General features: G+C 37.4%; 3 protein-coding genes and 1 long non-coding RNA gene across 14 annotated transcripts; 1 reads left to right on the plus strand and 3 right to left on the minus strand.

Moving 5' to 3' along the window:
- Nucleotides 1-1,309: 1,309 nt before the first annotated feature.
- Nucleotides 1,310-2,973, minus strand: LOC121800336 (serine/threonine-protein phosphatase 7 long form homolog). 2 transcript variants are annotated; one of them, XM_042199910.1, is made up of 3 exons: nt 2,812-2,973; nt 1,480-2,501; nt 1,310-1,398 (listed from the first exon to the last, which is right to left on the minus strand). In XM_042199910.1, the coding sequence occupies exons 1-2, from the start codon at nt 2,926-2,928 to the stop codon at nt 1,638-1,640; spliced, it is 981 nt and encodes a 326-aa protein (XP_042055844.1). In that variant the 5' UTR covers nt 2,929-2,973; the 3' UTR covers nt 1,310-1,398; nt 1,480-1,637. The 2 variants fall into 2 exon arrangements, with proteins under 2 accessions (XP_042055844.1, XP_042055845.1); XM_042199911.1 differs by having other exon boundaries at nt 1,480-2,504; nt 2,812-2,969.
- Nucleotides 2,974-9,024: 6,051 nt separating this feature from the next.
- Nucleotides 9,025-13,116, plus strand: LOC121799937 (probable inactive receptor kinase At2g26730). The gene is made up of 2 exons (XM_042199459.1): nt 9,025-10,760; nt 12,122-13,116. The coding sequence occupies exons 1-2, from the start codon at nt 9,437-9,439 to the stop codon at nt 12,790-12,792; spliced, it is 1,995 nt and encodes a 664-aa protein (XP_042055393.1). The 5' UTR covers nt 9,025-9,436; the 3' UTR covers nt 12,793-13,116.
- On the minus strand, nt 11,490-17,074 carry LOC121799938. Of its 9 annotated transcripts, none has more exons than XR_006050395.1 (4): nt 16,714-17,074; nt 15,257-15,445; nt 13,362-15,073; nt 11,490-11,756 (listed from the first exon to the last, which is right to left on the minus strand). It is a non-coding gene; the product is annotated as an uncharacterized LOC121799938 (long non-coding RNA). The 9 variants fall into 9 exon arrangements; XR_006050396.1 differs by having other exon boundaries at nt 11,490-11,762; XR_006050398.1 differs by lacking the exon at nt 11,490-11,756 and having other exon boundaries at nt 13,282-13,657; nt 13,746-15,073; nt 16,714-17,072.
- A 1,272-nt stretch (nt 17,075-18,346) lies between these two features.
- On the minus strand, nt 18,347-25,064 carry LOC121799940 (NADH-cytochrome b5 reductase-like protein). 2 transcript variants are annotated; one of them, XM_042199461.1, is made up of 13 exons: nt 24,967-25,064; nt 21,933-22,003; nt 21,607-21,682; nt 20,528-20,587; nt 20,392-20,442; nt 19,917-19,971; nt 19,742-19,812; nt 19,611-19,662; nt 19,289-19,366; nt 19,105-19,194; nt 18,914-19,027; nt 18,729-18,794; nt 18,347-18,653 (listed from the first exon to the last, which is right to left on the minus strand). In XM_042199461.1, exons 1-13 carry the CDS (start codon nt 25,047-25,049, stop codon nt 18,597-18,599), a joined length of 924 nt encoding a protein of 307 aa, XP_042055395.1. In that variant the 5' UTR covers nt 25,050-25,064; the 3' UTR covers nt 18,347-18,596. The 2 variants fall into 2 exon arrangements, with proteins under 2 accessions (XP_042055395.1, XP_042055394.1); XM_042199460.1 differs by lacking the exon at nt 24,967-25,064 and adding an exon at nt 22,825-23,104 and having other exon boundaries at nt 21,933-21,975.
- Between the last annotated feature and the right edge of the window lie 574 nt (nt 25,065-25,638).

The following is a 25,638-nucleotide window of genomic DNA, read 5'->3' on the forward strand; positions in this document are numbered from 1 at the left end:
TTGTTAGTTTGACCCAATTTATACAAATTAGGGCTTGTAGGAAAAATGTCCTTAATTGTCGTTGTGTTAAATGTCTTTGATGCAGAAATCATGCAAGTATTTGTGAGTTTGTATTGGGGTGGTAGAGTAGTTCAACTACCACATATGGGTATTGGTTATGAACCACCTCGTCCGAGGAGCTCCATCATATTAAATTCAGGTGTTTCCTATTCTGAATTAGTAGCAATGATCTGTGATGCGATAGGAATAGATATGAACCAACACACAATTGAATTATTATGGAGACAATGTATAGTCGTTGCTTCCGGTATGAGTTATACATGTTCTCTGATTTGCAATGATGACAGTGTGATGTTTATGTTCAACAATGCTCAAAATTCAAGTGGGTGTATTGAATTATTTGTTGAGTATTCACCGGTGAGGAGTGCAGAAATCCCACCAGTTGTTGATTATGGTATTGGAGCATCTGCGAGGTTTGAACAAATGAGTTTTGACTGTGGTATTGGTTCATCTGCGAGGGTGGACCAAATGAGCTTTGATCGTAGTATGAATGAGCAGCGAGATGTTTTAGATGTTGTAGATGTTGCTGATGTTGGGGTTGGATTGAATGATGAGGTCGATGCTGCAGATGATCTTGCTGAGCCAAGGCCACTATCTGAGACAGAGGCAGACCCCGACCTCAGTGATGGTGATGGTGCTGATGATGTCGGTGCTAGTTCTGATGATGAGATAGTACCATGTAAACCTGTTATGCAAGGTGAACAACCAATTCCGGAATACAATCCTAGTGGGTTTAGATTCTTTCGTGAATTACCAAGTCATCCTTCTGGAGTATCGGATGATGTGGGTGGTAATGAACACAGCCTTTTGTATTGGAATGAGAATGAGCCGCATCGGATTGTGTTGGGAACAAAATTCGATTCCAAGCTACACGTGAAGACTGCTATTACTATGTGGAGTTTGTGGAATGAAAAACAGTTTAAGGTTGTCGAGAGCAAACTAAGAAGGTGGCATGCTGTATGCAAATTTCCAGCAGGAACGACAGTAACAGGGGCAGGCATCATCAGCACCACCGACGCTGAAAAGGCGAGGGAATGTAAGTGGGAGGTTTCGGTTACACAAAGGTCGCATGACGATATGTGGGAAGTTAGGAAGTGGAAGAATCGACATACTTGTATAGGCCATCGTGCTAATAGAGATCATGCTAACTTTTCATCCCCAATGATAGCTCTGTTGATTCGACATGCCCGAAACGCGGTTGAATTGTCGGCAAACGCGTCCAGCCTCGTGTGCCTCGACAAATGACCAGCACACCAAATATGTGTCGCACAAGTAGGATGCGGTCGAATCAATGCAGTAATCGGGCAGGATACAATCTGTATATGGTGTCCACAGAAACTACAAAAACATAATATCATTCACACAATTAATTTCATACTAGATTAATTCATTAGCTAAGCTAACAAAAATAAATTTCACCTGGCCCGGACGAATCAATGATAACTGATCACGATAATGAGCTACTGAATGTTGGGGCGCATTTCCAATTTCAGTAACTCCGTGCCACCTACACGGAATATTAATATCAAAAGTTACCCAAAAAAATACATAATTAAGTAAGTTACTTAAAAAAAATATTACTTGACTCCACACGGGGTATACGGCATGTGCGTAGGCGATATCAAGAAAGCTGGCCTCAATGTAGGCATTCTTTCCCACGCCCACAGCTGCAAGAGAACCATAGGGCCACCCACATCTCTTCTCTGTCTGCCTACAGAAGCTTCACACAAATAATGATACAGGTATGCTAAAGCAGCACTACCCCAACTGATATTAGCCACGTCTTCCGGATCGTCAAAGGCATTTATCCACATAAAGGGGACCTTGCACCCGGTAGTGTCCGGTAAAATAAGCCCCCCTAACAAGATTAGAGCATGTATACGTGCTCTTTGGACGTATGCATACTCATGCAGCCCATCACCCAACGGCATAGTCGCTTGGTTGATCAGAGACGTCATCAACAACCCACCGTGCTTCGTTTCTGTTTCTGCGTCAGGTATCCATCCCAACACATCTCTACACTTGCTGGGCCAATCTTCATATCCAATAGGGTAGTCACAGCCAGTGAAAACACGACCGTCTGCTCTCAAACCCCACAGGTTTTGCACATCCTGTAAGGTTACGGTTACCTCACCAACTGGAAGGTGGAAACAGTGGGTCTCAGGCCTCCATCGCTCGATCAATGCAGTTATTAGGTCATTGTCCATCCTTCTTGGCCTTCCACATTCAATCACACCTCTGAACCCCCAAACATCAAGCCAATGCATCACATCTTCATGTATTGGCAATGCCCAAACCTTACTCTCCGTCCTACGAACTCTGAACACATTTGTTGTGCCATTCGCCAACAATGAGGCTGAAATATGTTCGTTTTGATGAAACAGTACGGATGGATCCTCAGGTCCATAACATAACTGTTGTTCAGAACTTGCAGATGCCATCTACTTCAAAACATTCACCCAACATATAATAGCATAAGATAACTAAAATTTTCACATTTTTGCACAAGAATATATATATTTTCTGCACTTTGGGTATATAATTTCAATTGAACCACTTACTTCTACAATTGACCCTAAATTCATGTGAAACACACAAATACGCAACAAAACAACACAAATAAGCAACACACTAACAGTAATCGTCCGTAAATTGAGCAATTTCATATAAACCCTAACTTTACTAAATTAGGGAAAACCTCCATAACTTCAGCAGTTATTGATTTATGTAGCCAAATGGATGAATAATTACCGAAATATGTTTGGTATTTGGTTGAAATCTGTCGGAAAACGCCTCAAATCGCCGGAAATCGTCGCTGAAATCGCCCCTCCTTCGCTGCTCGCTGCGTCGTCTGTCAATTACGAGCATTCTGCCCTCTTAATCCCGATTTAACGACGCACAAATAATATACGTCTTTAACAAATGACGCATATATGTTATGCGTCATTAAATAACGACGCATAACATATATGCGTCGTTTATCGACGCATAATCTATATGCGTGTTTATTAAAGACGCATATTATTTGTGCGTCTTTCAGTAAAGACGCATAACATTTGTGCGTTTCATTAATAGCGACGCACAAATGTCATGCGTCACTCACTATGCGGGAATTAATCTATTGCTCTTCATTAAATTGGAAGTAAGTTGACATGCTTTCACAAAAGAAGAATTAGTCCTCTTAATAAACATAGAACAAAAAGGGTATCTTTTAAAAAAATAATAATTGATTGATTATTTTGTTTAATGTTCAAATCTTTTCATTTTGTTATCTCTTTCTACTTTATACTATAGAGAGATATAGATATGGTGATTTGACTTCAAGGAAGGGCATATTAAGTAAGAGAAAATTATATTTTGAAGTTAATTATTTTACTACTATATTAATAAATAAATTGATTTTTTTAAAACTGGATTTGTGACAAATCATATTATAATAGCATCCCTCATAAACTTATTCACATGCTAGTATAGTATTTCAAGAGCTCAATAAATAAATAACATAAACGCAAGGTGAATAAATTAGACAATATATTTGTCAATTAATTGTTCATGTGTCCCGACCAAAATACGTTTATTTTGAATGAAATAGAATCTAAATAGTGCGTCATTCTAATTTTGTCTGCATGTGTAACTTGTCACATGTTCTAATTAGACTTAGGTGCTTTGTTTTTTGTAAACAGCCAAATATTATTTTGAGTAAAAAACAACCAAATATTTTTTTTAGTTGAAAACAACCAAATAATTACTGTAACTATTATTGATATGGTCGAAGCTATTGCATACGACTTATATGTCGTTTTTGCTTGCTTTTTATTCATGATCTATAGTGCTCCATAACTTATTACACATGAATAAAGTTTATTAAAAATATATTTACAAATAATATTATTAAATGTCAGCTCCACACAACATATTGGTATTGCCGCATAAATTTTGTATTTATGTAGCCATCATCACTTGTTATATTAATCTCAATTAAGTTTCACCAATCTTCATCTATTATTAATTTTATACTACCATAGTTTATTAATTGTAGTTAGAAATTTAATTAGTGTAAATGTACTGACTTCTCAACCAATGCGATATCTTTACCCTAAAAAAGTACTCCCTCCGTTCCATAGTAATAGAGTCATTTTGTCATTTTGATACGTTCCATAGTAATAGAGTCATTTTCTTTTTTAGTAAAAGTCAACACATTTATCAACACCTACTTTACTCTCTCTTACTTTATTCTCTCCCCATTTCTCTATTTTTTTCATTTTCCACTTTATTCTCTCTTTACCTAACTCACCTAGCACAACTTTTTTAATCTCCGTAGCGAAAAGAAACGTCTCGATTACTATGGAATGAATGGACTAAGTAATTGTGATATTATCTCATTTGTGTCTAATTATTGATGTTTCCAATCATTGATAAGTGGTTTTTCACATGTTGACATGATGTGACGTAATTGTATTTTGCCTAGAGTGTGACATAGTTTTCTCTTAATTTTCAAACTCAATAATCAAATCAATTTCTTAATCACATACTGTATATATGTATGTAATAGTACTGTCATGTATTCTTATCATTGCAGATAATAAATAAGGATAAATTGTTTAGTTTAGTTTAGTTTGAGTAGCATGTTTGATAAAATAATTTAATTTAAGTTTGTGTACCAATCACTAAAGCTGAGTTACTTACTTTTCCTTAATCTAGAATACAAAAGAAACAAAATTCCAAAAAAGCTAACTGACTGTTTTTCTTACACTATTATTATCAAATGCCTTCACAAAAATTATGTTAGTTTTATTTGTCATCATTTTTATACATTTTTTGCATAATTATTAATTTTCCTTTGCATTTTAATCATAATTATAACCATAATTATGAAACAAAAATCTGCATTATAATCATAATTCCACGAACAATTTGTTGATGGTCCATACTTGCAAAATTCGGAGACCACTGGAAATCATTATTTCATGAAGCGACATGCATAGAGTAACTGTAAAGTCACATTTTGGTACAAATATTTTCAAACTTCACAAAAATATTTTCCCATTGCACTAGAGAATGTGCAAAGCGCACGCACAACATGTAACTCAACGAACTGAATGTTAAATGTAACAAAATCGTGTGTGTTTAAATTCATGCACGATTACCCGCCTCGACTAATGGTGTGGATCCGTGGTACATGTGCAGGCCCCGTCTCTTTGCGTTTGATTTCGATTTTAATGTTTTTTTTAAAAAATAAGAAACGAGAAAAACGAATATTGTTGTAAAGTGTTTCGATGGTTGATATTCGTCCTCTTGTCGATGCTCTAAGAGCATCCGCAATGGCGGATTTCCCAGCGGACGTCCGACCAGAGTGTCGGGTGTCGGCGCGGACGTCTGCTGTGGACACCGCATATCCGCGGACTTCCGGCGACGTCCGTCATTGCGGTGTCACGACGGACGTCCTGATTTCTTAATTTTAAAAAAACTCTATATATACGGATAGTTGAACTTCATTTCATTCGCACCACTTGTTTTAACGAGTTTCTCTCTCTCTCTTTCTACGTTCCTATCAGTATATCCAAAATGGCTAGTGGTAGTGGTGGGGGTGCTGATGACATACACCGACGAATTAACGAAGAGGTGCGGGCCTATACGTCCCGGGAGATAAATCGCCTGATACAAGCGGCATTGCAGCAGCAGCAGCAGCCGGCGGTACCTCGCCCCATCCATCGTCGAACTATAGTACACCGGGACCACATCGCTGCACACCATCGGTTGTATGAGGACTACTTCGCTCTGGAGCCGCTGTTTGGGGATAACTTATTCCGGCGACGTTTTAGGATGCATCGTCTGCTATTTATGCGTATCGTGAGCGCTTTAGAGCGTCGATACAAGTATTTCAGGTTCAGGGAGGATGCGGTGGGTAAACCCAGTCACACGCCCATATAGAAGTGCACTGCCGCAATCAGACAGCAGGCGTACGGAGTCTCGGTCGACATGTTCGACGAGTACCTCCACATCGGTGAGTCGACTGACCGCGAATGTCTGCAGTAATTTTGTGAGGGCGTTAGGGAGATATTCGAGGATAGGTATCTTCAGAAGCCTATCCCCGAAGACTGCCAGGCTCTGATGGATATGCACTGGAGTCAGCACGGGTTTCCAGGAATGTTGGGCAACATAGATTGTATGCATTGGGAGTAGAAGAATTACCCTGCCACCTGGAAAGGGGTGTACACTACCAACTTCAAAGGCAAGCATCCCACTATTGTCCTTGAAGCGGTAGCTGACTACCGGCTGTGGATTTGGCATGCGTATTTTAGAGTAGCCGGGTCGAACAAAGACATCAACGTCCTCCAGTCGTCACCTCTTTTCAACGAGCAGTACATGGGCGTTGGTCCGGCAGTCAGTTTCGTCGCCAACGGCAACCAGCACAATATGAGCTACTATTTGGCGGATGAGATATACCCTATGTGGCCCGTCTTTGTGAAGACGATCAGATGCCCATCAGACGATAAGAAGATCTATTTTGGGGGACGTCAGGAGGCATCGCACAAGGATGTGGAGCGGGCATTTGGTGTGCTCCAGGCTCGATGGGCGGCAGTGAAGGGTCCATCACGACTGTGGTATATTGGCAGCATCGCTAATGTCATGTACGCATGCACAACATGATTGTCGAAGATGAAGGTCCAACACTGACTGATTGGGCCAATGATGATGTTCATACTGCCGGTCCAAGACACGGCGTGGCCACCGCCAATATGCGTATGGGGATACCCATGGAGCTGCCGATCGGGTCCGTGCATTTGTCGATATGCGCCAACAGCAAGCCCATATTCGACCACATAACGATATAATTGAAGAGCTATGGACGCAGAGGAGTGCACGTTGATATTTTATACTATAATTTGTTTAAATTTTTTTTGTTGAACTGTACTTTTTCATTTTTTTATTTAATGAAATTATCATTGTACTTTCTCCGTCCGTATTCGTGTCGAAATTTTATTTCCGTAAATTGTTTAATTTGGTGAATTTGTATTTTTTTATTGTGGATATCCTTGGGGATGTCCGTCATTGTGCAGTGAGATGTCCTTATGTCGTGGCAGTGCAGTGAGATGTCCTTATGACGTGGCATGAGGTGTTTTTGGGAAGTCCGTCGGGACATCCGCACCATTGCGGATGCTCTAATAGTGGTAGTGAAGTGCTTTAGAGTGCTCGTGCATTACGCATGTTCGCCGATTGTCGATCTGGAGAGAGGGGGGAGAGAGGGCTGTCATCCACCCATTGTCTATCTTGACTTTTTCCCATTTGGTTAGCCTTTTCTTTTTCTTCCCAAATGGAGCCTTTTCATTGTTTGTTCTCTACTCAATAAAATTTTCCTGCTTATACCTTTTGCAATTCTTAATTGAAGACGATGGTACAAATTTATGTTCATTATTAATAAGCAGTTAGTTATTTTGTGTTCTTAGATTTTGAAATGTTAGGAAAGGGAAGTTGAGATTCATGTGATTTAGAGGTTCGAATACATTTGTTCCAATCAAAATTCATCTATTCGGAAATAAAGAGCTGCAAAATGATGGGGCATTCTACTTCATTTGTAAGAATTATAATAAAAGCTTTATTTTTTGTAGAGATACAACTTACTTTGAAGAATATTTTTTCTTCTCTTTTTTAAATAAAAAAGCTGTCGGTAACATGTTTTGGTTTTTTGCTTATTTATCTGAGCTTAAATAAGTGTCAAAAATTTGAAACCCATACATATTTACATGAAAGACATACAAATCATTGTGTCCCACCATACATACCAATCCCATGTGTCACTCTTGGACTAAACTGATGTAAAAGATATACAACCATAATTGTCCAATTAAATGAGAGTATTAGATATACACGTACATACAAAATTCTACTAAGTAAATTAAAGATGGAATCGTCCCTAAAGTGGAGTTAGAGAATTTTGGAAGCAAAATATTTTGAGTCTAAATTTCATCAAAATGATTAGTAATTTGAATACGTGTAACGTGATCTTCCGAATATGATTTACTGAATTTAGCAACAAAATAGTGACAAATTGACAATCATTCTCATTAAGAGGAGTTTGGCATAAAATGGGGCAAGTAATATAATTGGCTGAAAAAATAAATAGTCATATCTGTAGTGAATCAAATGCAAGTCCAAGTAATGGGGTATGGCCGCATGGGGAAAGAAGAAAAATATGTGTATTTAATACTCATTCCCCTTAAAAAATAGTACTAACTCATTCCATCATTAAACAGAGATAAAATAAAGTAACAAAAGAAGATAGGTAAGATATAAGAGAACATAAAGATTTTGTTTTTTCAAGTTCAAACAATGGTTGAAAAAAATGCCATAGAAGAAGTGATAGTAATAACTAAAAAAAACATTATATTAATAAAAAAGTAATAAATTTGATAATTTAAAGAGTAAATAAATTAATATATTAAAGATATTATAGTTTAGAAGTGTCTATAAAAAGAAAAAAGAAACTAATATAACGGGGGTATAAAAATCACAAAATAGCAAATTGATATAAAAGTATTAAGATTCGAAAATTTTAGCTAGTCTTATAATTTTAAAAAATAATCATCAAAACAAGTAGTAAAAATTACCATTATTTGCAATTATCTTGGATGGAATCCTATCAACGGTCTATGACGGTGTCCGAATATTCATATTCAGAATTTTCATCAGTTCGACAACACGCTTAACACCTATTCAATCACATCATCAATATATGATACTCCCCGTCCCCGAATAAGAGTCGCTAATTTCCATTTTGGGCCGTCCCCCATTAAGAGTCACTCTTCATTTTTACCATAAATGGTAGTAGGTCCCACGTTCCACTAACTCACTCTACTCACATTTTATTATAAAAACAATATAAAAATGTGGGTCCTACGTTTCACTAACTTTTTCAACCAACTTTTCTTTGCATTTCTTAAAACTCGTGCCCGGTCAAAGAGCGACTCCTATTAGGAGAAGGAGGGAGTACTATATTACACGCAAATAATGTGAACGTTTGGTCATGACACAATTACAATTACAAACGATATGAAACTTCATTTTTTTACGACCAACTTCTAAAGTTGGGAAATCGATCAGAATTTGCCCAAATCAATTCACAGTTTGGAAGTTGTGTTTGAAAAAGATGGAACAGTGAGGACAAAGAGTCCAGCTCCTCAATCTCTGATATTATTGCTGCTTTGTTTCCAAGCGTAAAACACACACTCCTTTCTCTCTCTCTCTCTCTTCACCCACTCACATGCCTTCACTCATGGCTATGGTAGCTCCTCCTCCCTCACCACCACTCTCCATGAATTGAATTGATTCGATTCCCACCCCCTCACACTCATTCCCTCCCTCCAATCCCCCAACAATGCCGCCGATTTCATTCTTCACACTGTTATTTTTACTATCATTCTCCGCCGCCGCCGCCGCCGCCGAGCCCACCGCCGACAAGCAGGCGCTGCTCGATTTCCTCTCCAAAGTCCCCCACGAGTCCCGCCTCCAGTGGGACCCCTCCCTCTCCGCCTGCTCCTGGGTCGGCGTCTCCTGCGACCCCTCCAACTCCTCCGTCCACTCCCTCCGCCTCCCCGGCGTCGGCCTCATCGGCCACATCCCCCCCTCCACCCTCGGCCGCCTCTCCTCCCTCCGCGTCCTCAGCCTCCGCTCCAACCGCCTCTCCGGCCCCCTCCCCGCCGACCTCTCCAACCTCAAATCCCTCCGCAATGTCTACCTCCAGCGCAACCAGCTCTCCGGCGAGTTCCCGCCCAGCCTCGCCGAGCTGACTCGCCTCAACCGCCTCGATCTCTCCTCCAACAACTTCACCGGCCCGATCCCCTTCGCCCTCAACAATCTCACTCACCTCACCGGCTTGTTCCTCCAGAGCAACGGATTCACCGGGAAATTGCCTAATCTCTCCGCCGCCGCCGCGTCGCTCGACGCCTTCAATGTGTCTGATAACAGCCTCAACGGCTCCATCCCCGCCGCGCTGGCGAAATTCCCCTCGTCTTCATTCGCGAATAACCTCCAATTGTGCGGGGCGCCATTGCCGCCGTGCAGCCCCTTCTTCCCCTCGCCGGCTCCGTCGCCTGATCTGGAGCCTCCGCCCGGCGTAGCCGGCCAAAAAAAGCACCGGAAGCTATCAACCGCGGCGATCGTCGGAATATCAATTGCCGGTGGATTATTAGCCCTATTCCTCCTACTTGCCCTAATTTTCTTCCTAATCAAAAAGAGAAAATCGAATCAAACCGCAAAAACCTACAAACCGCCTTCAACCACAGCTGCCGTGGCCGGATCAGCAGTAGCGGCAGGGGCGGCGGAGATAGGAACCTCCTCCTCCAAAGACGACATCACCGGCGTCTCCGGCGAAGGCGGAGAGAGGAATAAACTAGTTTTCTTCCAAGGAGGCGTGCTCAGCTTCGATTTGGAAGATCTGCTTAGGGCTTCGGCGGAGGTGCTGGGGAAGGGGAGCGTAGGTACAAGCTACAAAGCGGTGCTGGAGGAAGGTACAACCGTGGTGGTGAAGCGGCTCAAAGACGTCGCCGCCGCGAAGAAGGAGTTCGAGCAGCAGCTGGAGATGCTGGGAAACGTCAAGCACCCAAATGTGCTGCCGCTTAGGGCTTATTACTTCTCCAAAGATGAGAAACTGTTGGTCTCTGATTACATGCCTGGTGGCAGCCTCTCTGCTCTCCTCCATGGTAATGCTTCTTCTTCTTCATCTCTGTTTTTTTTAGTATTTTATCTTTTTTTTTATTGTTTTCTTGCATAATTTTCTATGTTTCCATGATTTATGGTCTTGCTTGTGTCATTCCACGTTGGAGAAGATGGATTTGAGTATTTGATTACATGTGCAAATGATTTTGTGTGGATTTCTTTATTGGAGAAGATGGCTATAGGTTTCTTGTTTAGTCTTAAATCTTAATGTCAATTATTGGATTTCACTACCTAACTACCTCTGTTTCCCACTTTCCCTCTTTATTGTTTTTCAAGAATTATTGTTGGATGCCAAGTTTGGTGCTAGGACTGTTTAAGTGCCATTGCCACTCTTTTATATGATTAATGTAGTTTGCAATAATTAAAGATTTACCTTGTTTAGACTTCTTCATTAAGGATTGGAGAGGTTTAATTTACGTTGCCATGATTTTACTAAAAGTTGGCCTTTTTTTATTAGTATAATCTAGTAGTAGTATATTGGAAAAAGTCTACATTTTCTTTTTTCAAGGCCGGCCTTTAACACTGTTTACATTTCAATCAAGCAATGAACTTTTCAAGCTAAGTTTAATTATATGATTGTATATTGGTGGATTATTTTTCATATAAAAATCAGTAACAATGTGCATGCCAGTGCCATCTTCACATACCTTTCCTTGTGTTTAAAGTCTTGATTTATTTTTTTATTTTTTGTAAAAGAAAAGTAAGGATGCATATGTAGCAAATGAAATGGAAAGAATAGAAGAGATGATGCTACTTTATCCTCTATGTATCTCTATGAAATGTGCCCTAACTTTTTCTTTTTTAAAATAGTGTACTAATAATAACGCTCCTCGCCCATACATTACACTATTGATGTCACATGCTTTTGACCCATGTGCCTTTTTTTTTAATCCTAAAATTTGATATTTTCCATAAGTGTATCTCCTTTGGCCAAAGCACATGTAGTGTGGACACAGTGACATACATTCTCCATTGTCAATCTGTCGCTGATGAAATAGATTAAGAATTAATTTGTTCAATATAAAATTAAAAGGAATTACAAGACAGTACAGCAGACAGTTCATAAATTCCTGTGATGATTATATTAAAGTATTAGGTCATGCTCTGTTTATTCACCTTGGATGCAAGAGATATGCTGCATTGTAATGAATGATCTTTCATTCTGTTGTTGCTTTAATTTTGTTCGAATATTACTTAATTAATAAACTTAGAAATTTCTTACCTTTCTCTGAACTCAAATGAAGGTGTGTTATGTGGCTGGGGAAAAAGATTGGTTTTTTATTATTTTCATTCATCACATCTACTGTGTGTGGAATATGTTAAATTGGATGTGTGTGTTGTATAGGTAGTCGAGGGTCGGGGCGAACCCCACTAGAATGGGACAGCAGGCTGAGGATAGCAGTGAATGCTGCAAGAGGGCTTGCCCATCTCCATGTATCTGGAAAGGTGGTCCATGGAAACATAAAGTCTTCCAACATCCTTCTCAAACAAGACAATCTAGATGCTTCCGTATCCGACTACGGGCTCAACCCTCTCTTCCTAAACTCCTCCACCCCTAACCACCGCGTCATGGGCTACCGCGCACCTGAGGTTCTTGAGACCCGGAAGGTCACGTTCAAGTCAGATGTTTACAGTTTTGGAGTGTTGCTATTAGAGCTCTTGACAGGGAAGGCGCCTAATCAGGCCTCTCTAGGCGAGGAAGGGATTGATCTACCAAGATGGGTCCAGAGCGTGGTGAGAGAGGAATGGACAGCTGAGGTGTTCGATGTGGAGCTAATGAGGTATCAAGATGTGGAGGAGGAGATGGTGCAGCTTCTCCAGATAGGTATGGCTTGTGTTGCTATGGTGCCAGATCAGAGGCCGACGATGCCGGAGGTTTTGAGAATGATGGAGGATATGAACCGAGGGGATACTGACGACGGGCTACGCTCCTCTGACGATGCACTGAGGGGAGGGTCCGACAGCCAGACGCCTCCCATGGAGTCGAGGGCTTCACCGCCGGGCCTCACACCATAGGTAGCTCGGCTCGACTCGGTTCAAATACAGCAGCATCCGTACAAATCTGGGAAATAATTGGAAGCAAATCCTGCAACAAGTGCCAATGGGGATGGATATAGGTCTGAATTTTGAAGATGCAGGATGGTCCAAGAATGAAGAATTGGTTATCCCTTTAGCTCTTATATTCTTTGTGAAGGCCTTCTCACCTTCTCTTGTTTGATTGTGCAATGATTTTTCATTTTTTTTGTAGAGCATATTAGGATTGTTTGTTGTGTTGATTTATTATGTAAACTGTTTGAGATTTGACAGTGTCAAGGAAACAAACTGTTTTCTTCTGTTTAATTCTTTCCTCTAGTAATTCTCTTCTTGTCTTTGGCTTTATTCAACTACCCTTTTTTGTACTTTATCAAGTTGTGTTTGCTTTGATTATATTCAAGCAAACCCCCTAACAGTAACACGTGGAACAATCTAATGAGAAACAACAAAACTTGTGCAGACAGAAGCCAATAAACAAGAAACCAGAGTTAATTCTGTTGTGTTCTATCACTTGATTTACTAATCTGCAATCAAATATAATTAATACAGACCTCAACATTATAACTGCTTTGCTGAATTTGGATTGGCCCCTTCTCTCATTTCTATCCTTTTCTGGCAAGATGTCCCTTCCTCGTTAAGGAATTTGGTGAGAAAAGCTAAAGAGAAAGGACAAAAGAAAATGTAAAACCTTGAACGACAACACATGTTTGGTTAAAGCTTTCATCATGAAAAGTGTAAAATTGAAGCTAAAGAATGGAGAATTAAATTCAACACCAACGGGAGTGTAAAAATTCCCTCAAAAGCAGTCACCACGACAACGACTTTTAAAGTTGGATCCTATGCCGTGCTACAAAAAAGAGTCAAGATTGAACTTTAAGTAACACACTTTATAGTTCAATAGATATAAGTAAATCAAGTAAACTCATGAAAGTTACCTCAAGTTTTCTATCTAGAGAGAGAGGTGGATTGAAGTGGACCCTTTAATTTAGATATGTAGTGCAACCACAGATTATTTGCAAATTAAGGATGCTTATGAGTTAATAAAAACAAACAAACATCACAGAAATGTTAGCTATAACCACTAAAGCAAAAAACTCAGACGCATAATTCCAAGATTTTTTTCTAAATTATTTGCAAATAACAGATTAGAAGGTGAAGAAGCTGAACAGCGAATTTACATTGAACTCTACCTGTGCTTCAGTATCTCTTTCCTCTTCCTCTTCCTCATCCTCTTCTGCTTCCCCTGAATCGTTCGAGCGGAAGCTACAGCCATCTCTTTCGAAACTGAACATGCTCATCTTTATACTTTTAGCATCAGTTCGACCGGAAGCTCCAGTGTCATCTATTTTGAAACTGAACATGATCATTTTTATACTTTTAGCATCCATCATACGAGGACAGTTTTGTACCTAAATGTATAGCACATAATATGAGTTTAAATACAAAAACTGGAAAATCTATAGGCATGTTATATGGATCATGGACACTCCGGCTATGCTGATGGTGACTATAGCAACAGAAAACATAAATAAGGTTTGATGCAATCATCAAGATAACCAGAATGGTGCACTCCATATAAAATATTGTTGGGCAAGAAATGATTACATGATTTCCCTTCAAATCAAATTGCTTCTACAGCTGTCTTGTAAGCTCCTCATCTTGAGTGTAATGGTGATGCTTTGGGGACCACTTCCACTCATCCTCGTTTCCCACTCATCAAGTGTGAGCAAAGATAAGTCGTCTTCAGTATCCTTTCCCATACGCCTCTGAAATTTAGGATTGCGATCGCCAAAACTAGGGTGACTTGTCTTCTGTAGAAGTTTCTGGGCAAACACTTGATTTTGAACAGGTACAGATGTCACTACTGTAATAGGTAACTTACTGTGGTATAAGCACCAGAATTCACAATCAGAAAATTAATATTTGAAACTTTAACAGGAAGGTAATGTTGGGGTTGATCCATCATCTACAACACCAGAGTGCATACAAGTTGATTCTGAGAAGGCTGAATCAAAACATAACTTTTATGCAACGCTATAGAAGTTCTACCAAAGACCCAGAGGCTGCATTAAGTCTACCTTTTGGTCTTTCTGAGGCAGTTGCTTTCTCAGGATTTCCTTCAGTTGTGTGAAGCGGCTTTACTCCATCAGTTAAACCATCTGTAGTTGCATTATTTTTCTGAAGCTGGACAGTCTGACTCAAATTGGACTTGGAGCATTCACCCTTGCAGCAAGACTTCGTCGATGATCATTTAAGGATGTCCCTGAAATCCATCCAACCCAAAATATTACATGTTCGCGTTAAATAATGGAAGTTATGTACAAGGAACTCCCAGAGGCTACATCATCTGATTAGTCCATCCAGTGACAATTCAATGAATGCTAGCTTCTGTATAACATTATTCAAACTGATTACTGGCTTAAGAAGAGTTTTAAGAATTGGAAACCTTGTCCCGAGGCTAATATCAGCAGGAAATGACAGCACATGAGAGTACTACTCCATTGCAGTTATTTCAGAATGTCCATCAGTGAGCTTCAGTGGTAACAGCCACCGGTTGCCTGAATTTTCTGAAGCCTCAGCCATACTACTCCGAGATATATCTCTGCTTGAGCACTCCTGTTCAATAGTGACAGTTCTGTGAAAGATCAGATAATCCATGAGTACGTGTTTCTTGATAACACAAAGAATACAATCAATCAAAACAGGACTTTAAGCAGTAAAAATCTTAAAATCAAGTGTAAGTTTGCTCGAGTGAAGACGTGTTTCAGTGGATATGAGGGAAGAAAAATTGGTTCTATAGCATATACATATATTTATAAAAACTGGGGCTCCGGGCTTGTAATTTTATTATTCCAGATGCAGTAGTTCAGTCCAAAATCTTTTTTTTTAACCAGAAATTTCAAATTCAGTTCTAGTCTCATATAGCAGAAAATCATCGCCATATGAATCAGTGCATGCTCGGTGAAACGTGAGCAATAGCCATTTGGGTATTTTTCCTGTCATGAGATGCTCGGTGCTGGTACAACTAAAAGCACAAGAAGGAATGGACTGATACAGCATATAGACATGTTGATTTGCAACTTAAAAAAACTCTACTCCCAAAGATAACTCTATCATGGACATGCTTGCATATCAAAATCCAGAATCATGTCATATTGATTCGTATAAAATTTATTCAAATACTATGCTTACAACTCTAACAGCCTAAATAGAATCAGAGGGTAAAGTTACTACTCCATACTATTATGTAGTAACAGAAAACTGCTATACATTGATTCGTATAAAATTTAGACGTCATTTATTACAGAGCGCACTTACCGTGTGCAGGTGTACAAAACTACTCTTGACTAAACTTTTAAGTACGATTTAGGAAAGGCTATATAAACCATTCTGGTTCAGCAGGATGCATGAGAAAAACACATACCACTTCCCCTTAGGCCTTAGCCATCTCTATAAACATACAATGGTTGAAGCTTTCTCTTTCATATGTTGACACGCCTTAGTTCAATCAACTACATGCACTACAAAAGTCTGTAAATAACTTCTAGTACTTAAATATCTTCGATCACTTTCAGGTTATTTAAATACAAATCTAACATCAATATACAGAACGAATCATATATCAGCATTCACATTTGAGAGCTTGGTGGTTTGAGGGGAAGAGAAAGAGAATGAAAATGATGAGAATGAGGAATAGGTTCCATTCCCCTTGATTTTGGCATCCCAAAAGTGGGGAGTCATTCCATAATCAAGCCACAATACTAGTATTATCCATTTGCATCAGTCAGGGATTGCAATTTGCAACGAAGAAATGAATTAATACATCAAAATCCGACTTAACTTTGTTCGTCGCATTTAAAACTGTAGAATTAACAAAGCTACACTAGTGGGGAGATAATATACCTCACAACCGGACCTTGAATATGAGAGGTTTTGCTCAGAAGAGAAGGTTGCGGCAAGCATTTTCCGCCAAACGATCGCTAGTTCATATGTCAGAAGCTCTGATTCAACTGAATCGACGGTGGCAGATGCCGTGATGAGTTATCGAATTCGGTCAGGATCTCTCAAACACCAGCCTCTGATGGCGAGAGCTGCTGCTGTGACTCCGCTTAAGAAGAAGAAGCGGCGGCGGCAGGCATGTACAAGTTTGTTTGTTTTGCTGATGATCAATGATTAAATATACTCCAGTTTATTTGATTGATTGAATGTAATTTTAATCACACTCTATTAATATGTGTTGATTAAGATCGTTGATTGCATATTTCAGTATTTTTTTATTTATTTTTTTCATTAAGGTGTCGAGTTGTTTATCTTCTAAAGTTTATATGGTTATGTTTTCTAAATGAGAATTTCGATTATTTATTTCTTTTCTAGCGACAACCAAAATAATGCTTGTAAACTACGCACCCAGGAATAATTACATATTTTATATAAAATATTTTATCTTTGTTTTAATTTAATACAAAAAATATTAAATTTATATATTACATACAAAATATTTTAAATTAATACATTCCGTTAAATATTTTAAACACTCTTAGTTAGTTTAAAATTTGTCCAACTTATCAGTATAATTACAGAATAATTAGAGACTTAATACAATTAATTCACTCTAAAAATTAACAGTCAACATCAATTCTTCCAGCAATTGATCGATCGTGATTTAAAAAAATTGTCTCTCATTATACTCTGTTTTTTTATAATGTTCTTTATAGAACATAGTATAAAATAAGTTCATATTTCATCTTTATAAAATGACTAATTTGAGCTTCGAACTGTTAATAAGTCAATATTTATTTTTTACAAAAAAGATTTAATATTTTTTAGTTGTATTCTCCATTGTTATATGAGAAAGCTTAGACAATAAAATGCAATTCGCTAATTTGATGGTGAAGAGTGGTGATTTTTTTCTCTGTATTTTTCATTTTTGTGAATAATAAAAATAACTGTTTGAAATAATTAATGGAATGTTTTAATTTAAAACTTTTTGTACAAATTTGAAACACTGGTGAAACTTTTTGTATGTATGATATAATTAGAAGTAACGGTGTTAGTGGAGACCTGACGAAATGTTTTATTTTGGAACACTTAGTAAACTTTTTGCATGTAATATATAACATTAATACTTTTTGTACTTAATTGAAACAAAGGTAAAACATTTTATATGAAACATGTAATTACCCCACCCACCTACGCTGATTAATAAGAAAAATATTCACCAATTAGCATCACAAATGACTCAAAAATAAATTTTACACATTTCTTTAATCAATACAGAATCATCTTTTATTCAGTTTTTTCGTCAAGAAAAACAAAGACCATATTGTTCGTGCATGGGTTAATAAAATTCAATTTACTAACGTTTAATATAAGAAATTAGAAGAAAATATTACAAGAATTTAACAATGTCAATCTATGAACTTTTCTCCTAGTGGTCGAATTGCTTAACAAAGCCCAAAAGCCACATAAATGCTCAACGAAATATAAGAAAATCTCAATAATTTGCATGTTTGAACCGAACTCGATTCTCCACATATTTGTAAAGAAACCATCAAAATTGGTGGACGGGTTTATTGATCTTTCAAAGACGTTTCGTTCCAATCAATCCACGCTCTATAAATAGAGAAATGCTAATACAAGTAATCAAACTAACATTTCAAGAACTCTTCCTCCAAAGTGGAGCAGCAGCTTTTGTCATCAATGGATCCACATTTGAGGTTATGCATTCAACATGCATAACTATATAGTGTTACGAATTCATTTATTTCATCAAAATTGGCACTCACCTAGAATTTGTAAACCATATCTTCAGTATAGCCAAGCTCCTTGAGGATGCCCCTCAGCTGCCAAATCAAAAAAGGATAAGGATGTAAGGAGAGAGAGACATGGAGGTTTTTCAAGTGTATAAAGATGTGTACCTCTCCTTGCGCCCGATCTTTCTTGTCACCGGAAACATGATTCATCATTCCAGGAGGGCCACATACCTGACCAATCGAAAAATTGTGAAGAAAAAACGGCAACTTTAAAATTGTAGAAATGGGTAGCTTTAGGGAATACTTACACCTTGAATCAGAGTCTAGCTTTGATGGAAGAGAAAACTTACAAGAACGAGAGTATCATCACTAGGGCCTGGCAAGCCCTTCACTACCATTTGCTTCGATATGAAACCCTGACCTCCCAACCAATCCTTTGTTGGGTTATCAACAGTGTAGAATACCTACAAAATGCAAAAAGGTATAAATAGATAAGTATAACGAAAAGAATTTTAAACTTTACACAGAACTAATGATGGACCTTCAAGTTCGGATTGCTGGCAGAAAGTGTGTCAAGCTTCTTTTTGAGAAGTATATCATCAGGAGTAAGATTAGCGTAGATCAGAGAAACCTGAAAGGGTAACAGCATCATCCAAGCTGTCCAAATAAACGATCGCCTTTCACAATGCTTAATTTGTCGATTCAACAAATGACTTGTAGCCTACCTGAGTATTATCATCAGGGTTCTTAAGGATGGCATCTATCACCTGAAGCATTGGAGTAATTCCAGATCCTCCTGCAATCTGAAATATAGACATTCATGCTGTGTAATGAACTACACTATAATAAGTAAAATTGAATTTGAACTCTTTTTGTTGTGAGGGATCAGTTGGGGTGGGGTATCTTGAAAGAAATCTGACAATCTCAAGGGGTCAAATTTATTTGCCCCCCTAATAAGGGGCATGGTGATGTAGTAGCATTTGATGAAAAAAATTTAGTATGGAATGAAATGGAAATGTTGATAGAGTAAAATATCATTAATCTTACCATGCCAATATGTTTTTTCATATTTGGACTATATCTGAATTTCTCAATGGGCCTGGACATAAAAAAGTATTAATAGGCAAGCAACATGAGTAACCTTATATTATATACTTAGCTAACAATACATCACTTACCCTTTCACTTCGACCACATCTCCTGGTTTTAAGCTAGCAAAATGCTGACTCATTTTACCTTCTGGGTACACCTGTAGAATGTCAAAACAAATTGATGTTCTTTTGAGAAAAAAATTACAAAATATGATGAAAAGATATGCATATATATATATAGATCTCTGTCTCAAAGGACTACCTTGATGAGCAAATCGAAGTAACCCCTTGCATCAGGATCTGAAATTGGAGTGTAGCTGCAGAACAACAAGTTTCAGAATAATTTTTTTTACTACAATACTGGTTGATCTCAGAGCACACTAATACTGAAAACTCGTGATGCATCTCAAAAAGTACAGATATCTTGCTCTTGCAGATTCATATCGACAGATATATCTTCAGATTGGAATGGTATGAAGAATGTGAGTGATTTAGCTTATCTTAGAACTCCTAGTTGCTTCTTCTGGTTCATAATCATAGTACTCAAAATGTCCAAATTAGACACAAAATGTCATGTATATAAGGTATAAAACTTTCAATTTTATCAACATGGAGGTAAAATCCGTTAGAACAAAAATATACTCCAGAAGCATGGCTGAATATTCCAAGCCATCAAGTCAAACATAATATAAATACATAAGCACCACATGCCATCTAAAAATAGTGGTATGACTTACGGGCGAATCACATATTTAGTTTTCCCTTCAGCATTTTGACCATTTGGGGCCCTACAAGACATTCAATGTTTAGTGATCATTTATTCATTTTACATACAAAGAAGTACATACAATGTATAAGTTTCTGAGTAAGTACCTTGTGATAAGGCAGGATGCAACATGAAGACCTAATTTCAGATCAGGATCAAACGAAAACCTGCCATTTATTAACAGAATAAGAGTCAGCCTAAGTAACATATTCTGAAGTCAGATGCATTTTCAACAATTCCTCTGCAGTAAAAGATTCCCTGAAATGTGAACATAAGTCCAAATGTATAGAATTAGTAGACAAGATTCTTTGAATGTTAATTCCCATGACTCCCTCTGGCTTGACCCCAGGCCAGGGCACCATCTCCAACCCCCTTGCTTCTAGCACATTAACAGTTTCCACAGTATTTTCTTACCAGCATATTAAAATTTTCGATCTGCTATTGGTTCTTAGATTATTCTACCAAAGTTATTAATCAATTTACCCATAACCATCCAAACTTTACCTTAATTTGGGATGATTTTTACTCTTCTAGGGTTTTTATATAGTTCAGGGAAGTCTAGATAGATTTAAAGATAATATTGTGGTTGATATTAACATGTATGCCAATAATAGAAACAATGCTGATTTTATTACTAACAATATCCTTAAGTAGATATTTAAAGTAACTGAGGTCAGATTATTCCATGAGTATAGGATCTTTGCCAGGAGACTTTGAGCTCAGATTAACTAGAGTCTGAGACTCTGAATCAACCCAACCAATCAAAACATAAGCAAATGGATCCCAAGTATTTTCATTTGCATAAGTTACTTGGAATTTCTTTTCACAAAAGTGCCAAATGCCATTCACAGAATAGGATATTATGAATCAATACTGTAGGGGCCTTCTTCACTTTATTCATTTAACTGGAGACCTATACTAATCTCCATATCGATTCAATTCCCGAAGTAATTATCTTTTAGTTGAGAAAGCTACCATGGATGCACTCATACATACATACATTTATAAATATGACGAATATCCGTTCAGAAACCTACAGAGTGTAATGAAAGCAGAAATGAGTTCCGCTCTTAACCAGTGACATGCGATAGCATATTTTAACTTCAGCATTTACATCTTTAATCGGTATACTAAATCACCATCTGATGATTCAGTTACAAGGAAATATTCTGATATAAGGGATAACCTAAATAATTGAGTATTGTGGCTGGCCTGTGCCTTCTCTTGGAGCTTGAATTCAATCCATTTATCAGGGTTTAGAGCTGAAAAGAAAGAAAAACATTACTTGTTTAAAGGAAAATTGTTAAGATAGAGCAGAAAGAAATTACTTGCAATCATTATTTCACATTTTATACATTTCTCGCTTAAATTATATAACGAACAAGCAAGAGGTTTAGCTCCATCTCAGTGAAGATTAATCTTATGTGATGCACAAGATTTGAATTCTAGAAATCATTGAAACCAGTTTGAATATATTAGTGAGTAGATCCAGAGGGAGGAAACAACACATACCAGCTAGTGGTGCATCTTTTTCATTGAGTTCATCAAGGTACCCCTGAATTACACACAGCAAATATCTTATACTGAAATACAAATAATTATATAACAATCACTTTTTACAGTATTTGGTTAAAAAAGCATGAAGAGTTGATTGGCCGAGCATCAACAGTAACATACCCTCTCAGGAAGTCAGACAACAGCATAGTTACAGTGCGAAATCCGTTTTTACTTGAGATCCCCAAACATATGTAAATATATGAAAATATTATTATGCACATGAAACAACACACAGAGACAATTAAAAACAAATGCAGAGTATGCAATGCTAAGTAGCTAGCATTCAACATGAATTTAATAAAAAGACGAACGGCTAGAAAGCTGTTCGGGGTTTTATCCATTTTATGGCATTTGCCTGGTTAAATTTCAAATAATATCATTTGCATTGCCAGTGTTATTCTGATTCCTCATTTTTGTGATGATAATTTATAAGTGAATAAGTGATGTTGCAGCAGTTAATTGACAACAGATATGCAATCACAGAAACGATTTTACAATTCTTAATCTGCTATTTGACTTCAACAATTGACCAGAGAGAGCTTCCAATGTAAAATCCAGCTGAGTGAACACTGAACACATGCATTTCAATTCACTCTCTACAACCACACGCACACAAGTGTAACACCGATTCACATAAAAAAGGCCGGGCTTAAGAACAACAATAACCACATCGAAGCTTGATCGCAAACAGAAAGCCACGGAAATATATCAATTCAATTAAGCAGCTCAGCGGAAGAAAACAAACAACGGATTTTTACATAGAAAGGCACAATTCGTCGGTCAGCTTTTGATTCCACTGCAGCATATTTCATTTGGTCACATTATCAAAATCAAAATGAGAAATTACCAAATTCGGCGACGAATAGAAGTAGTAAGCGGAGATTCCACCGGAAATGGCGGCAAGAGCTCCGAATCGAAGGCGAGGAGCGGATTTAGTCTGGCATCCGATAGCGATCGGGGCAGCTTTTGCGAGTCTTCTGAAAAACGTCGCCATTTTAGACACCAAATCCGGAATCGGAGTGTGGGAGAATGGAAATGTGGAGATCAGTGGCTGTGTATCTGTTGCGAGGGTTTTGGAGCTTTGAGTTTTTGGCAATTTAGTGAGTCCTTCCAACTAATTAACGAGAACCTTGTCGAATTCTTAATTCATTTTTATTTTTACTCGAAAAGTGTATTATCTCCATTCAAAAAATCATTAACCAATGATCACATCATTCAATTTATGTCCTTTGTGAGTAAGATAGTTATGAATGGGATAAAAGTGATATAGAGTAAATCATTTTAAATTTATTGTCTTGTTAATGATTAATTTGTAACTTACAGTCTTATAATTTGTTTATTATATTTTGAACTCAGATATTACTTTTTTCGTCCACCATTAGAAGTCTCGTTAACTTTTCTGCACTCGTTTTATAAAAATAACACGTAATAAATAATTAAAATGGAGAAATAATAAAATAAGAGAGAATAATATAGAGAAGAGTAATTTATATTTTACTTTAATTCTTAAATGGAGTAATTTGTAACAGTCTTATTTCAAAATCAAATCAATACAATTGTAAACTGTTTTCCTTATTATTGCATTAAATTCAATTTTCGCATTATAAATTAAAATTTTGAAAATGTAATTTAATCTTTTCTTTAAAAAGCTGGAACTGCTCATGACAAAAATCAGTATCCAGGAAATGGAATCAGCGGTTCACAGTTCTTAACCGAATCACATTCCTCCTTCATGGCCCAGTTAATTATGGTTCGTGCCAAACTGGAACCAATGGTTTTTGAATCGTGGGCATTGCTATCTGATGCCGTTTTGGTGGGAAAAGGCAAATAATTTTAATTGTTTTAAATGCATACATGACTCACAAAAAGTTCCGAGAGACATGGAGTGTTCATGCTTGATGGATTTTGGCTATTCAGAATTGGGTGAAAACATTTACTACTATTATCTTTCATTTGTTAATATAGTACTACTGTTTTTTATATTTAAAATTATTTCTTCTAAATCATTTAGCTAGGATTTATGGGATGTTTTTTAAGTCACTTACAAAAAATTTGACAGACAACTTTGATTTTAAGATTTAATCGAGATTCAAGAAACCAGGATTTTTTTTCGAATTTTCGTTCTGTTTTGTCATGGTTCGATCATTTTTATTGGGCTACAAACATCACTATCCACCACTAGGCCAGCTCGTTGTTTTCTATATCTTATGTCACAATCACAAAATGAGCTTTTGGAATTAAACTAAGCAAATAATCAGTTAGAGTGATGAGAAGAACAAACTTCTGTCAAAATCCTTCTTATTATGAGTATCCAATAATGCAAAAGCAGAGGCTATTTTTCTCATCACCCACAACGGAAGATGTGGATTCTTGCAAGTATTATTGAGAGAATTAGACCACTTTCTCATCTTGAGAATATAGAACAAGTCAGCTCTCTAATTTTAATTTAAAATTTATTTATTTTTTAGGTGTGGAGTAGAATATTCATTTTGTCTGGTGAAAAATGGTGGTGGTTGATGATATTCTTCCTTATCAAATCCTAGGTAAAAATGAATTGGTTGCCATGTCAGCATATTGGCGGTTGGGTCCCCAATATTCACACTCAAAAGGGACATCAAAATTGATAGATATGTCAAATCCTTATTCACATTTAATCATTACTACAAATTGATGTGTTTGAGTTCGGATTACTTTAAACCTATCTAGTTTAGACATGTTCTAATTGACTTGCACTTGCACACATGTTGATATCAAGTAATTTGATCATGTTTAGACAAGAGTGTTTAAATATTTAGTTAATCAATCAAAGAAATCAAATAGAGAGGAATATTTTTTTTTATAAAGAAGAAAGCTGAAATCACTCCAAAGATGGCGAGCAAAAAATATAAGGTGAAGTGCAAGAGCACCCGCACAATAACAATGATACACAACAAAAAACAAATGAAATCAAGCAAAACTGAAACTAGAATCAGTCAAGCAAACAACTTACCAGGGAAAGAAACACGAGCTAAAATGCCACCTTTGATTATGTCTCGACCATCTTCTAACATTAAGTACCTCACATATTTGCATGGATGAAAAAGAAAACTTAGGACACCAAACTTCAGTCCACAATCCTAGCCTCCGAAAAATGAGTTTCTTCCCGACATCCTAGTTTATTTCCATCTTTTAGAAAATTACTTTATTCCTCACAACACCCGACCCGATGGAGCTTGAGATCACATAGAATTGAGAACTCTAAATATTCTTGTCCAATAGAGGGGCATGTGTAGTTCTACTAATTGTATGTAGAACATTTCATATTTTCAATCTCTTCATTCTATTACACTAGTAAAATACTCCAGCTTCTAATAAAAAATACTATAGCTTCTTAATTTTTTGTTGTGACATGAAATTATTGAATTGTTAGTGCAGTTGTTTGGGACATGATATTTTTTTTCTGCAGAATATACTCTTATCCAGTTCGTGACTAAGCTTCATCTCACATGATTCTTTCTGTTGATCAATTTGGCTCCCTTATTTCGTGCAGATGTGTGTGTGTGAGAGGGAGAGGGAGAGAGAGGGGCCATGCATTTCATAGTATTGTGACAAGAAACACAAGGGAATATGGTATCTTGTGCATTATTGCAAGAAAAAGAGATGCCGTTTGAGTGAGGTGATG

This window comes from Salvia splendens, chromosome 4 (genome assembly GCF_004379255.2).
Source record: "Salvia splendens isolate huo1 chromosome 4, SspV2, whole genome shotgun sequence".
NCBI lineage: Eukaryota > Viridiplantae > Streptophyta > Magnoliopsida > Lamiales > Lamiaceae > Salvia > Salvia splendens.